This window comes from Coenobita brevimanus, chromosome 57 (assembly GCF_032717465.1).
Source record: "Coenobita brevimanus isolate Jiangsu-jjx chromosome 57, ASM3271746v2, whole genome shotgun sequence".
Lineage (NCBI taxonomy): Eukaryota > Metazoa > Arthropoda > Malacostraca > Decapoda > Coenobitidae > Coenobita > Coenobita brevimanus.
Window position 1 is genome coordinate 18,970,893 of NC_137010.1, and position 15,417 is coordinate 18,986,309.

At 43.2% G+C, this 15,417-nt stretch overlaps 1 protein-coding gene across 1 annotated transcript in view; it reads right to left on the reverse strand.

Annotated features, from left to right (window-relative positions):
* Positions 1 to 15,417, reverse strand: part of LOC145401919 (uncharacterized) — a 492,294-nt gene that overhangs the window by 140,873 nt on the left and 336,004 nt on the right. Inside the window, exons 4-5 of the mRNA XM_080274025.1 lie at positions 10,556 to 10,579; positions 7,963 to 8,041 (exon numbers count right to left, since the gene is read on the reverse strand). Of these exons, the coding sequence (XP_080130151.1) occupies positions 7,963 to 8,041; positions 10,556 to 10,579 (103 nt within the window). The remainder of the gene's footprint in view (positions 1 to 7,962; positions 8,042 to 10,555; positions 10,580 to 15,417) is intronic.

Sequence of the window (15,417 nt, forward strand, 5' to 3'; positions counted from 1 at the left end):
TTTGAAGTACCGAAGCAAGAGCTCAACGAGAGAGAGAGAGAGGGGGGGGGGATGTTCATCGACAGCGTGACCTGCTTCACACCATGAAACCGTCAAAGGAGGGGGTTAAGAAATGGGTGTAACGGGTAAAGGACTGGATGGGTGGGATGGGCTGGAGTGCTGGGTGATGGGTGGGGCTGAGGCAGGGAGGCGCATCCCGTGAAAAATGGGTGTTGCAGGATTAGTGGTTGGACTGTAATGTGAAGAATCATTTCAAAATATCCCGGCAGAACCAAAGCGTCAGGAAGTGGGTAAGGAAATGGGCGTGGGGGACAAAGAAATGCGCAGTGTGAGATGGAAATGTGGTGGGGGATGGGGAGGGCACATGAAAGTATACCCTGTGAAAAGGAGTGATGCAGAATTATTAGTTTGAGCGCAGTGAAGGTTTATTTCAAAGTTTTCTCCAAGGACAAGATCAGCTCGCGTTGCATTCACGTACTTGACGTCTTGCAGAATAAAAAACTGTAAACGATTATGCCCTACAAATACAAGGTTGCTGACTGATCCCATGACCAGGTAAATAAAAAAAGAGGGTTTGATTCGCCTACTGAACATGGGCTTGAAAAACTGGCTGGTTAGGTGCCCACAAAACACAGCCCAGAATTTGCAGGGAAAGTCTTTTGTGTACGTTATCTTTATGTCATATTTCTGTTCTTCTCTCTCTCTCTCTCTCTCTCTCTCTCTCTCTCTCTCTCTCTCTCTCTCTCTCTCTCTCACAAGCTCCAGCAAATTGAGCTTGAAAGCATTTACGACATCCTGCAGACAAACACAAACAGATGGACGCTCAGAGGGAACTAAATCATTATCATACTTCCCTCATGCACAGACGTTAATCATCATCATCATCATCATCATCATCATCATCATCATCATCATCGTCACAGAATTAACATTAAATAACGACATTATGGATAAAAAATAAGGACGGATAGACAGACACATTTAGAGAGAGAGAGAGAGAGAGAGAGAGAGAGAGAGAGAGAGAGAGAGAGAGAGAGAGAAACGCCACATGACTTAGGTAGTAATCAGAGTACCTGCCTACACCGCCCCAGGATAGGCAGGGTGAGGCAGGCGAGGGGAGTAAGGCTGAGTGACAAAGGGTGGCGTAGGGTGGGGCTAAGAGAGGCAGGGTGAAACAGCGAGGCAGGGTAGGGCTGGGTGAGGCAGGGTGAAATACAAGGAGCCACGGTGAAATAAAGTGAGGTATGATGGGAAGGGTGTGGCAGGGTGGGGCAGAGAGGAGGGGAAGGGTGAGGGAGAGAGATGAAGGGTTGGAATGGCAGGGAGAAGTGATGGTGGCAGGGAGACGTGATGCTGGAAGAGGGAAGTGATGCTGGCAGGGAGAACTGATGATGGCAGGGAGAACTGATGCTGACAGGAAAAAGTGATGCTGAAGGAGAAGTGATGCTGGCAGGGAGAAGTGATGCTGGCAGGGAGAAGTGATGCTGGCAGGGAGAAGTAATGGTGAAGGAGTGGTGATGCTGGCAGGAAAGAGGGATGCTGGCAGGAAAGAGTGATGCTGGCAGGGAGAAGTGATGCTGGCAGGGAGAAGTAATGGTGAAGGAGTGGTGATGCTGGCAGGAAAGAGGGATGCTGGCAGGGAGAAGTGAGGATGGCAGGGTAAGGCAGGGAGCGGTGAGCAAGGTGAGGCAGGGCATGGATGGGTGAGGCAGAGTAAAGTAGAATGAGGCAGGGTTAAGCATGGCATGGTGGAGCAGCCGGATGCAGTGTTATAGCAGGGTGAGGGGGGGAGGGAGGAGGGGAGGGGGGGCAGGAAGAGAGGAGGGGGGGAGGCAGTAAAGTTTTTTATGGTGTGGTCATACCGTGGGAAGGTGGTGGGCACAGGCAACACCTACCCCCCTGCCTACCTACTCCTGCCTACCCTCTGCCTGCTCCCCTTTCCTACCTTCTGCCTACCTCATTCCTACCCTCTGCCTATCCTTTTTTTTTTTTTTTTTTTTTTTTGGGGGGGGGGGGGCTTTTTTTCTGTTCAGTCTTGCTCACCTCGTGTTACTCGTGTTACACCTTGCCTTCTTCTGCCACCTTCCGCCATACGCCTTGCCCAACACTTGCCTACCTCTACCCACTCTCGCTACCTAGCTCTGCTCCCTCTACATCCCTTTCCCTACCACTACTCTACCCACCTACCTCTTCCCTCTGTCTACTACTAACTCTCCATCTCCCTGCTTCCCCTCTCCCTTCCTCTACCCCTATACTTATCTCTAGTCCTCTACCTACCTCTGCCCACTTATACCTACTACTACTACCCTATACGTCTTCCCCCTCCTCTCTATCTACCTCTAACCTCCTCTACCTTCCTCTGTCCCCGCCTAACCCTTTCTCACAACTACTCCCACCGCCTCTTCCTGGCATCTGCTTTGCCTTTTTCAATTTTCTACTTCCTACCTTGCTCTCTCTCTCTCTCTTTCTCTCTTCTTCCTCTACAGTTCATCTCTCTTTCCTACGTCACCCCTTGTCGTCTTCTGCCTGCCTTCTACCTCACCTTTCCCTCCCTCACCCATCTCCTGCCTCTACATAACCCTCCTGTTACCTCCTGCTTCACTCTACCTCTCCCTGCCGCCTCCCTGCTTATCTCTGCCTGCTTCGACCTCTCCACTTCTCTCTCTACACCTCCTGCCTTACCTCTGCCTCCTCTTCTCTGCCTCTGCTCTCCTTGCCTCACTCTACCTACCTCCTGCAACTCGTTACCCTTTTTCCTCCCCCCTGCCTCACGCTTCCTATATAATCTCCTTCCTCTTTATTTTCTCCTTCTTCCCCCATTCTCTCTCCCTACCAGACACATTCCTACCTAACCTCTGCCTCTCCTGCCTAATTCTTCCTCCCCCAAGCTCCTACCTTGTCTTTCTCTGCCTCGTACTCCTTCTTTCTGCTTCACTCTACCTCACCCCATTATCTGCCTTACTCTGCTCACCCCTCCTCTCTCTGCCTCACCCCTCCCCTCTCTGCCGCACCCTGCCTAACCTTTTTATGTATCGTTCTTGGGCTACCTCTTTTTCCTCCAAGCACTCCACTCTCATACACTCTCCCTCATTGACTTTCTCTTCATGGGGACGCACCGGGAAAATATCGCACAGAAGAGAGAGAGAGAGAGAGAGAGAGAGAGAGAGAGAGAGAGAGAGAGAGAGAGAGAGAGAGAGAGAAACAAATATTAATGACCCAGGCCTCGTCCATCTCACAGAGCCAGCCACTATTTTTCTTCACTCCAAACAGGCCTAAAACTTTCCGCTACACTCCAGCACTATATGTATTAATGATGTCTGGGTAGGTGTGTTTGTGTATAGATTGCTGGGTATAAATATATGTTCGTACATTTGTGTACAGATTTGTTTGTATTATTTCCACACAAACCTTGAACATTTTCCTATACTACATATATATATTTATATATATATATATATATATATATATATATATATATATATATATATATATATATGGGTATGTATAAATGTGTGGCCGTATGCGCATGTAAGTACGTATGTTACACAATGACAAACTTGTACAGTGTACACCCTACTGTACTCCGCGCCATTCACACTGTCCCTAACTTCACTCCCTCTCCTATAACTCGCCATTAACTGACTAATGTAAATTTCTTCCTCTTTACAAGGTGGTAATTTGTGTCACATAGTGTGTTCATATTTAGCCACTCGTAAATATCACACTGACCTTCAATGAGTCTAGGATGGAAGCTGGGAGGCTGCCGGTGTATGGACAAGCTGGCTGGGGGTAGTAATGTGTATTTATGTGTATATATCTGTTTACCTGTTTGATTATTCGCTTGTGTGTGTGGGCGGGTATTAGTGTATATATACGGACGTGAAACTTTTCGTTTTATTCTCCTTCAATATATTAAAGCTATACAGTATATGCATGTGCAGGCCATGTATTTGTACTGGTATTCAATGATATTATGTGAATGTGCATAGATATGTACAGTATTTCCTGACGGAAATCAAAGTCTGAGAGCCAAGAGTAAAACAAATATAAACCAAAAGAAATAAGTCAAAAGACTGGGAAAATAGTTGAGCAAAAGAGGTCAACGGAAATGAAAATATCAAACGAACGAAAGTTAAGAGAAAATCAAAGGATAATTTTTAAAAAGGGCAAAATAAGCAAAAATAATTAAACACAAACTACGCAAAAGGAAGTACACAAAAACAAAAAGTCAAACCAAAGAAAGCTAAAGGAAAGCTAAACAAAAGAAGACCAAAATATCCACATAAAGGAAATCCATAAGAAAACGAAAAAAAAAAAAAAGTCAAGCAAAAGAAAGCCAAAATGAAGTTAGAAAATGAATGAAGAGGAAGTCAAAGAAAAGAAAGACAAAGAAAACCCAAAAACAAAAGTAAACGAAAGAAAGCCAAAGAGCAAAAGAAAAATAAACAATAGAAAGCCTAACGAAACAGAAACATAAAAACACAAAAAAATCGTCAAAGAAAAAAAAAAAAAAGACAGCAAAAGGACAGCCAAAAAAGAAAGCCAATAGACCGCAAAAAAAAAAAAAATCAAATAAAAGAAAGCCCAAATCAAGGTGAATTTGCTTAGCGATGCAAGGGCTCATTACTTCTCAAGGAATGGAGGTCATAGGCAGGTGGAAAGACAGACTGAACTAGTTCCAATGCTTCAGACTGATCGTTCAATCGTTCAAAGATTCCCTGCACCTATAGTGCAGGCCGGGCCATACATTAGCCCGGTCAGTGGGGTAGGGGCTGGTTAATAAACAGTAAGGTGGGAGGACAGGACCTGGGGATTGCCCAGCACACACGTCCTGTCTCCTGACTGGCTTTGTGGTGTGTGTGTTCAGACTGAACTAGTTCCAGTGCTTTGTACATGAGGGACTGAGAACACCTCTGTATTCTTGCGTCAGGGAGCTGGTCAGGTAATACATTGTTGTACTGGGATTTCTGCACAGACTCGGATGATGATGATGATGATGGTAACAATAATACTGATGCCTATGATGATGCCTTAATAGGCCCAATTAGCTTACCAGACCTCTGACCCCAAATTACCAGTCCCACCACTCGTGTTCCATTCCTCCCCCCCTCCACCCGATACACACACTCGCAATACTCCCGAGCGATGACAGTGATGATGATGATGATGATGATGACGATGAAGATGATGATGATGATGATGATGATGATGATGATGATGATGATGATGGCCTCCTGACTGAAAATGTGAACAAGCCCTCCCCCCCCCTCCTCCGTTTAACCTTTGTATCGTTTTTTTTTTTTTTTTTTTTTTTTAATGCGAGGAAGAAGGAACCAAAGGCCATGAGCCCGCAGTAACAGTTCCTTCCAAGAGAAAAAAAAAATACAATAGAGAGCCAAATTCAAGATCCGATCATTTTGAGATGCCTGGACACACTACGTTTCAAAGACTGGAGATCATAGGCAGCAGGAAATACAGACAGAGGGAGACAGTTCCAGAGCTGACCTGTTGCATAAATGAAAGACTGGGAGTAACGGTTAACTCTTGCATTAGAGAGTTGGACAGAAAAGGGATGAGAGTTTGCTGCCAGACGGGTGCTACGCGCCCGTCGTAGAGGTGGAGGAATGCAAGCACAGTTCAGAGGAGCAGTGACCATTAAAGTAGCGATAGAAAAGAGATAAAGATGCAACAGTGCGGCGAAGAGACAGAGGTTGAAGGGAGTCAGTAAGAGGAGGATAGTTAATGAGACGAAAAGCCTTTGACTCCACCCTATTGAGAAGAGCTGTATGTGGGGAGCCTCCCCACACATGAGAGTTGTACTCCACACAGGGGCGGATAAAACCCCTGTATAGAGTCAACAATTGTGCAGGGGTAAAGAAAGAGCGGAGTCGGCATAGCACACCCAATCTCTTGGAAGCAGATTTTACAAGAGATGTAATATGATCTTTCCAAGATAAGTCCCGAGTAAATGAAACCCCAAGCATGTTCAAGGATGATGCAGGATTAAGCTGAATATTATTAAACATTAGTGGGTATACCTGTGGAAGATTTTGTCGGGTTGATAGGTGTAAGAACTGAGTCTTAGATGCATTAAAGACAACCATATTATTTTTACCCTAGTCAGAGATACGAGCCAAGTCAGACATTACGTGTGCCATAGCCTCATCCCTTGTTTCTTGAAGTAACTGTTGAGATGGGCGTTGCGGGAACCGAATGGAAAGGTGAAGGGTGGAGTCATCAGCGTATGAGTGGATAGGATTAGATGTACAGCTTAGAAGATCATTGATGAATAAAAGGAAGAGAGTTGGTGATAGGACAGAGCCCTGAGGAACACCACTGTTGATAGATCTAGGAGAAGAACGATGGCCGTCTACAACTGCGGCTATAGAACGACCAGAAAGGAAGCTAGCGATGAAGGCTGATTACACTGTAATACTGGATGGAGGATGATCGCATCTAACTATTTCAGGTATTCCATTAACAACAGTCAAAAATTAGTGGCCTCTACGGTATGCACTTTGGGTCACCCAACTTAAAATTCCGTTAGAGTGTCACACCTCCCCCTTGCTTACAGCTCAAGAGGTACTCCAATTACCGCAGTGTGTGTTGACCTCTGACCCTACACTACCATTCCCGACACACACACACACACACACACACACACACTTGGCACACACCCTGGTCACAGCACCACACATGGATTTAATGTTATCGCTGGCTTTACAAATTAGTCTTGGTCAAGAGTCAACAACATTATATCAGGCTACCTCGGCGTCTGTTGTGCCACGCCTCCTACAGTTCTGTCCAGTTTTGTCTTTAACCCGTTCACTGGGATAATATTTAATTAACGACGCCGAATGCGATTGAGTCAGTACCTGTCAACTCATCTTTATATATATATATATATATATATATATATATATATATATATATGTGTGTGTGTGTGTATGTGTGTGTGCGTGTGTGTGTGTGTGTGTGTGTGTGTGTGTGTGTGTGTGTGTGTGTGTGTGTGAAATTATTTCTTCAGTATCTGATCTAATTTTGAACAAAATTGGCACATACACTGTGTGTGGATCTGGGAAGAAGTTAATCGATTTTGGTGCAGAACGATCTGAGGTCAAGGATCAAGGCCAAAATTCAGGATGCTACGTAATGTCATGAATGCCTGATCATAATTTAGATAAAAAGTCACACATACATTGTGTGGGGGTCTGGGAAGACCAGAATCGATTCATCTGGGATACAAATCGATCAAAGGTCAAGTTCACCCAGACGGATCAAATTTCAGGCATCGCATCGCTGTGCTCTCTGACTGATCTCACTTTCTAGTTGTTGATCGATAACTTCAGCTTCTGGTAGATGTCTTGTTGTGAACTGACTAAAGAAAAGCTATACTCGTATCTGATCTCCCATATTCGAAAAATAAAGAAAATCCTGGAGTGAATAGGATCGTCTGAAGATGGCAAGAACCAAATGAAACCTTGGCTATACAACTGAAGGTGTGAAAGATTATGAGAGTTACCGTGCACTCTGTCCAGGAATATCCATCACAGTTCAGGTTTAAGGCTGTATTCATGCGGGCTTACAAGACTCCCCGGCAGGTTGTAAAGACAGCTAAAATATCATTACCTGCGACACTTTCCTATTTACTTATTTATTTATTTATTTAGACCATACAGGCCAACATCTTCCTATTTATTTATTTATTTATTTATATCTATTTATTTATTTATTTACTTAGAGACCAACGAGGCGTGACTTGCTACTCGGCAGGTGGCAACGCTGTCACACCCAAACACATTCACAGGTGTGCTGGAGAATTAGCCATCATGCACTCGGTATTACTGCTGCGACTAACAATACTGACACTACTACTACTACTACTACTACTACTACTGCTATTACTACTACTACTACTACTAGTAATAATAATAATAATAATAATAATAAAATGGCACTGACCTAGTAATCTCCTCAACCAGCTTGCAGGGGTCGGCTGCATAGAATTTAACACTGAAGTACAGCGTGAAGGGTGAGGTGCCTGCGGAGAAAAAAGAAGAATAAAGTTAATAATAACGCAGGATAATATACAGCTTTACTGGAGTGACATTCCAAACAACAGGGTCATATATTGAAACCCTTTCAGTCCGACGGCGTGTTTTACTGTTTTTACGTTTGCTACTTCCTGTTTTTTTTTTTTTTTTAAGCTCTTGGGAGACCTCGTGTTGTGGAGGAGTAAACACATGACATCTCTGGCCTCTCCAGTTCAAAATATCTCTACAAAGCTGCACAAAATTGTCTGATGATAGCAAGAATCAAATGTTAAGTATCTGGGATGAGAATCAAAACAACAGGGTCATATATCCCTATGTTCTGAGGTGGATTCAAGCTTATTCCACTCCTGCCCGTGAATTGAATGTTAAGGTTGGTGTTAAGTAATTGGAATGGACATGTGGTAATACGACAGGGTTCTGTTAGGTGGTAAAGGGTTATCTTGATGAGGCAGACTAAGAAGAGCCGTGGTACATGGCAGGACAGACGGATGGTAAAGTTAGTGGTGCGGGTTTTAATCCTGCACTGGTGAAGGAGGTAAAGATTTCAGAAACGGTATATTAGACACACAGTTGTAAACATACATACATACATACAGTACATACACAAGAACTACATGCCCCTCTTTCTCTCTCTCTCTCTCTCTAATATATATATATATATATATATATATATATTATTCTTCCACAGGAAAATGTTCGTCTGCACTCTGCCTGCATGCAACACACATCCTTCTCAGTTTCATGCCTGGAAAAAAAGAAGGAACCACAACCCGAAGGCCTACAAACTAGTTCACCGTCACGCCATTTGTCTTATTAGGGTGCAAGAGTTAACCCCTTCACTATCATCATGTCTTTATTTGTTGTGTGTTTACTGCTGCCTCACAATTTTAGTCAGGTCAGGAAACATCTCTGGCAGTGACGGGATGACAGCATGGTTGCCAAATAAAAGCTACAGGAAAATGTGCTGGTGAGCCCCCTAAGTCCACGAGAGTACGGGCTCAAGGTCTCTGATTTTTTCCCCAACCAAGTCTCCCTAAGTCTCTTCTATCCCTGCAAAAGTCTCCCTAAGTCTATCTCTTCCTCTGGCAAGTCTCCCTCAGTCTCTCTTTTTCCTGTCATGTCTCCCTCAGTCTCTTTTCCCCTTCCAGTCTCTCCCAGTCTTTTTTCCTATGTCATGTCTCCCTCAGTCTGTCTCTTCCCCTGCCAAGTCTCCCCATGTCTCTGCTATCCCTGCCAAGTCTACCTCGGTCTCTTTTCCCCTGCCAAGTACCTCCCACGCTCTCTTTTCCCCTGCCCTTCTAGTCTTTCATTCACAATTCATCCAAAGATTTCACATGATTATACGTCTTTTTCCCTATCTTGAAGGCTCTCATCCTTTTGTTTATTCGCTGTGAAAAATAAAAAACAAGCGCAAACACACACACACACACAAACCTCTTGCCACCCTGCAGGAGGAACTGAGAGAGAAAAAGCAAGCTGATTGAATTCTAAGCCTCTAAGGAGGTAATGGCTCTCTCTCTCTCTCTCTCTCTCTCTCTCTCTCTCTCTCTTTCAAATGCATATAAAAATTCGAGCTGGATGAAAGTGTGTGTGTGTGTGTGTGTGTGTGTGTGTGTGTGTGTGTGTGTGTGTGTGTGTGTGTGTGTGTGTGTGTGTGTGTGTGTGTGTGTGTGTGTGTGTGCTTACACACTGAGAGTGCTTGTTGGTGTGTGTACGATTTATATACTTATGTATGTGTGTGTGTGTGTGGGTGGAAACATATTATTGCCTAATCACATCATTCTCTCTCTCTCTCTCTCTCTCTCTCTCTCTCTCTCTCTCTCTCTCAGACTAATCCAAAGAGCGTTAAGAGTCTTCGATTTCCCATACAGGAGTGAGAAAGGCTAAGTGACGGAGGGAATGGAAGGGGAGGGGAGGGAAGAGGAAAAAGGCGGAGGAAGGGAAGGGAAGGGAAGGGAAGGGAAGGGAAGGGAATGAAAGGGAAGGGAAGGGAAGGGAAGGGAAGGGAAGGGAAGGAAAGGAAAGGGAAGGGACGGGATGGGAAAGGAAGGGGAGGGGAGGAAAGGGAAGGGAACGGAAGGGAAGGGAAGGGAAGGGAAAGGAAAGGAAAGGAAAGGAAAGGAAAGGAAAGGAAAGGGGAGGGGAGGGAAGGGGAGGGGAGGGAAGGGAAGGGAAGAGAAAGGAAGGGAAAGGGGGAGGGTAGGAGGAGGGGGATGGGATGGGAGAGGAAAAGAAGGGGGAGGGGGGGTAGGAGGAGGGGGAGGGGAAGGGGAAATTCTGAGGAAAAGGAAGAAGGAGAAGATGGGAAAATGGGAAGGGAGGGGAGGAAAGAAAGGTGAGAAGAAGGGAAGGAAAGTGAGGAAAAAAGCAAGTGAATGAGGGGAAGGAAAATGTAGAAAGGAAGGAAAGAAAAAAGGAAAAACAAATGTAACTGAAGAACTGGAAGGCGAAGAATGGAGAGAGAGAGAGAGAGAGAGAGAGAGAGAGAGAGAGAGACTTACCTGCTTTCTTGGTCCTATGGCGAGCTTGCAAAGAGAAGAGAATTTTGATATTATTTTATGTTATTAATTTTTGATCAAACACTCAACAATTACATTTTATATTATTAAACAAAAATAAAGCAACGACACACAATGACACTGACAAACACAATACAACGCTCACACTTTCGCATACACCACCTTCCTTATAAAAGAACACCTTTTTTCGTACTTGGCTAGCAGAGGGAAGAGTTATCATTGGCTGCCACTCTCCACCTGCAGAAGTAGGTAAGGAAAAATAAATAAATAAAAAGAGAGAGAGAGAGAGAGAGAGAGAGAGAGAGAGAGAGAGAGAGAGAGAGAGAGAGACTAAGGAGCAATTAATCCAGCGCTAAGGCTTTCTACTGATGACCCAAACACAGTCATTAATATCAGCTAATAGTCTTACCCATAGTCTTGCCCCCCCCTTCTCTCTCTCTCTCTCTCTCTCTCTCTTTTCTTACCTTTCTCCTCCTTACCCAACCTTTCCACCTCCACTCTTCCCCCTTCTGCCTCTCCACCTCCGCCTTCCCCTTCCCCTCCCTTCTCTTCCCCCTCCCCTCTTCTCCTTTACCTCCACCCACTCCATCTTGTCTCTTTTATCTCTCACATCCCCTCCTCTTCTTCCCCTCCCTTCCTCTTTCCCTCCCTCTCCTCCATCCTCTCTCACTTCCACCTTTATCCTTCACATCCCCTCCTCCCCTTTCACCCCCTCCCCGCCCACCGCCAACCTTCATTCCACCGCCCACACGTCCACCCACGCACTCAGAACTCGCCCAGAACTGAAGAAGGATGGAGAAAAGAGACTGGAAAATTATAGGAAGGAGTATATGAGAAACGGGAGAGAATTATAGGAAGGAGTATATGAGAAACGGGAAGAATTATATGGCGAAGAGGGTAAACAAGGCAACTGGCGTAAGAGCAAGAGACGGGAGAAGGACGAAAAAAGTATATATGGAGAAAAACACCACTTCAAGAACTAAAAAGATGAAAAATAAAAATAAAATTACTGTTGAAGGGGAAACTATATACTGCATATATATATATATATATATATATATCGGTATATATATATATATATATATATATATATATATATATATATATATATATATATATATATATATGGAAGAGAAAAAGAAAAACAAGAAGACAAAACATGAAAAAGATTTAAATAAAGGGAGTAGAAGAAAAAAAACAGGAAATGGCGGAGGCAAATAAACTAATGATAAAGATGTATTGACACAAAGTGTGGAAAAACCTATATCCCTCTCTACCTGTACCTATTTTGTTGTTGTTGTTAGCTTACTGCATACATACATATACACATATAGGTACGAGAGAGAGAGAGAGAGAGAGAGAGAGAGGGTGGAGGGACTATCATTAAGGCTTATATTTCAATGGCTTTCCTATGTGCTTTTCAGTTCTCTTCCATTTTTACCCATATTTCTCGTTGTGTCTCTATTATTTATGAGTTCAGTATCCCTCACAAAAAAGACTGGACGAAGGGACAAAAAAAAAAAAAAAAGGAAGTATATGAGGAACAAGAACTGCATGCAAAAAATATAAACAATAAATATCAAGATAACTGGAAAACAGGAAACACACACACACACACACACACACACACACACACACACACACACACACACACACACACACACACACACACAAGAAAGAGAGCAAGAAAAACAATACATAAAAATACAGTAACAAGAAAATGGAGTAGATAAAAGCCAGGAAATAAAGACAAAAGGAAGAGGAAAACAAAGAAAGGAAGTAAAGAACAAGAAAAGATGAAGAAAGAGAGAGAGATACAGAGAAGGAAACAGGAAAGAAAGAGAAAAAGAAGAAAGAAATAGGTAAGAATAGGAAAAAAAAATGAACTGAAAAATGCAAAAAAAAGAAAAAGACATTAAAAAAAAAAAAAAAACAGACTTAAGAAGGAAGAACCAGGAAATGATGAAGAGAAAACCAAGAGTATGAAACGAAACATGAAGTGTATGAAAAGACTCGTAAAAATAATTCTAACTCAGTTCAACCATATTCAGACCCAGACAGACCCTTTTAGTCCTGTTTCAGTCAGAATAGATGCTTCAGTCCCTTTCAGACCACTTCATATCCTTCAGATCGATCCAGGCCGTGACAAAAAAAAAAAAAAAAAAGTGCCAGTGTTCAAATCTCTCTCTCTCTCTCTCTCTCTCTCTCTCTCTCTCTCTCTCTCTCTCTCTCCGAGCTTCCAGGACCCGGACTCACATATAAACATACTATCAATTCTCCGTTGTAACCCAGATTTGTTTTCACAGTAAGTCCAAGGCAGGGCGAGTGTACAAACCTACCTCGTCTCTAGAGTTTCCTGCAAAAAACAAATTCTACTTAGAAGGGATATTCGCAGGTCTACTCAGGTCCATTAGATTGAGTCAGGAATCGCTACAGCTCTCTCTCTCTCTCTCTCTCTCTCTCTCTCTCTCTCTCTCTCTCTCTCTCTCTCTGGAAAAAGCATTTGTATCAGTGTACTGGCTGATGAGATATGACGATTCAGGTGCTGTATTTATAAACTCTTCCAAGCTTAAGATGGGTATAAGACTGTCTCTACATACGTCTGTCTTTACTCATACATCAACCATATATTTCACAATCAAACAAGAATCAGCATTAAACGTGAAACAATATGGCCAAACCAATCCCTTTCTGACAACAAGGAACGGGTGTGTGGGCTGGGAAGTATGGCCACTGGTAGGTTAAACCCTTTCAGTCCGCTGACGCAATGTTTCCGCTTAAACCTTGGTACTTACACACGACTTTAATAATATCAGGGAAGACTTAAAAATAAAGATCTCAGTAAAGGTTATCTCTGATCCCTCCTGGTCGAAAGTCTCTGCTAAGCTAATTACAGTGTTCTGGAGGTAGCAAGGGTCGAGTGAAGACGAAGAAGGCGAGGAAGAAGAAGAAGATGAAGAAGAAGAAGAAGACGAGGAAGAAAGAGGAAAGATGAAGAAGAGGCAAGAAGAAGAAGAAGAAAATGAAGAAAGAGGAAAGATGAAGAAGAGGCAACAAGAAGAAGAAGACGAAAGAGGCAAGATGAAGAAGAGGCAAGAAGAAGATGAAGATGAAGAAGAAGGAGATGGCACCGTACTGACAGGGTGATTCTTTTTTTTTTTGAACATGACACTACAACAACAGCAACACAAACAACAACAAAGTAAACACGCGACACTCCCACAAACCCGGCGATTTAATAAAGCAGGTAACCACGAGAAAATGTAAAAAACAAAGGGATAATTTAACAAACGAGAGACAAAAGGCAATTAAAACAACGATAACTTAAAAGGCCCGGGAGGGAAAAAAAGAAAGACACGGCAAGAAAATAGTGGAAGCGAAGAAAACAGAAAATATATATGTATAGTGAGCTAAAGACAAATGGAGAAGACGGAGGAAGACACGTGAAGGAAAACAGGAACACAAAGGAAGACAAGTGAAACAAGCCGACTTCAGTATGTAAATGAACTGGATGTGCGAGGAGGGGAGGAGGGGGACAGGGGGACAGGGTGGTGGAAGGAGGGAAGGAAAAAACAGGATAACCGGAGAGGATAGGAAGAGGAAGAACAGGGAGGAGGAGGAGGAGGAGTGAGGGGTTGAAGGGAAAAAAGGAGGGGAGAGGATGGGCAGAGGAGCAAGACTGTGAGGAAGGAAGCAGTGAGGAATATGAGAAGAGGTGAGGGGATCAGGAGGAGGAGGAGGGAAGGAACGAAGGAAGAGGACGAGGAGGAGGAAGAAAGTAAGAATAAAAGTTGGAGAAAAGGAGGCGAAAAGAGAGAAAAAAATGTGTAGGCGGAAGGAGAAATGAGAGAAAAAAGAAGGAAGTAGTGAAGAAGAAGAGGAGGAACAGGAGGTTAAAAAGAAAAAGGAGGCACGGGCATAGATGACGAGAGAGAGAGAGAGAGAGAGAGAGAGAGAGAGAGAGAGAGAGAGAGAGAGAGAGAGAGAGAGAGAGAGAGAGAGAGACTAGGAAAAGTGAAAGGATGGAAAAAGGATAACGGAGACGAAAAACGTATGGAAAATAAAAGAAAGAGCAATAGAGAAAAATAAGAGAGGCGAAGGTAACATTGTAATCGGATCTGTCCCTCTGCCTGTTTAGTTGTGGGACTTTCACCTCTTGATAGATAGATAAACAAATGGATACTCGTTAGATAAATAGATAGCAGTGGTAAGGTAAACATACGGATATATATATATATATATATATATATATATATATATATATATATATATATATATATATATGTATATATATATATATATATATATATATATATATTTATATATGAGATGTGAGATGAGAAATTTGCAGACGCAGACAGACGGACAGATACTGAAAATCAGGGGTATTCAGGTACTTCAGGAGTAGGGCCCGATTATGAAATTCACATTGACAGAAGGGCCAAACATTTATTTTAGCTCCATTGCTTCCTCCATCTAAACACTTATACTCGTACATAGGGCGAAACGAAAAATTCACATATAATTTTCTTTTACAATTTCCGCTAAGACCATAATGTAAATTTTTTCTGTTTTATTTTATTTGTTTATTTGCGTTCTTCCGAGTCTGTCGAAGGGCCAATGAATAACGACTCAAGGGCCAGATCTGGCCCGCGGGACGCCAGTTGAATAGACAGATATCCAGGTACAGGTAGATAACTATTAGATGGAAGGGTGAAGGTTGATTTACAGTCTGACACTGTCTTTTTGCCTATAACCCCCAGTCCTACAAACACAATATCCTAAGCCATCCCGAAATGCACCGACCTAAATTCTAGTTTTCCCTGTTTAGCTTTATTAGGAGA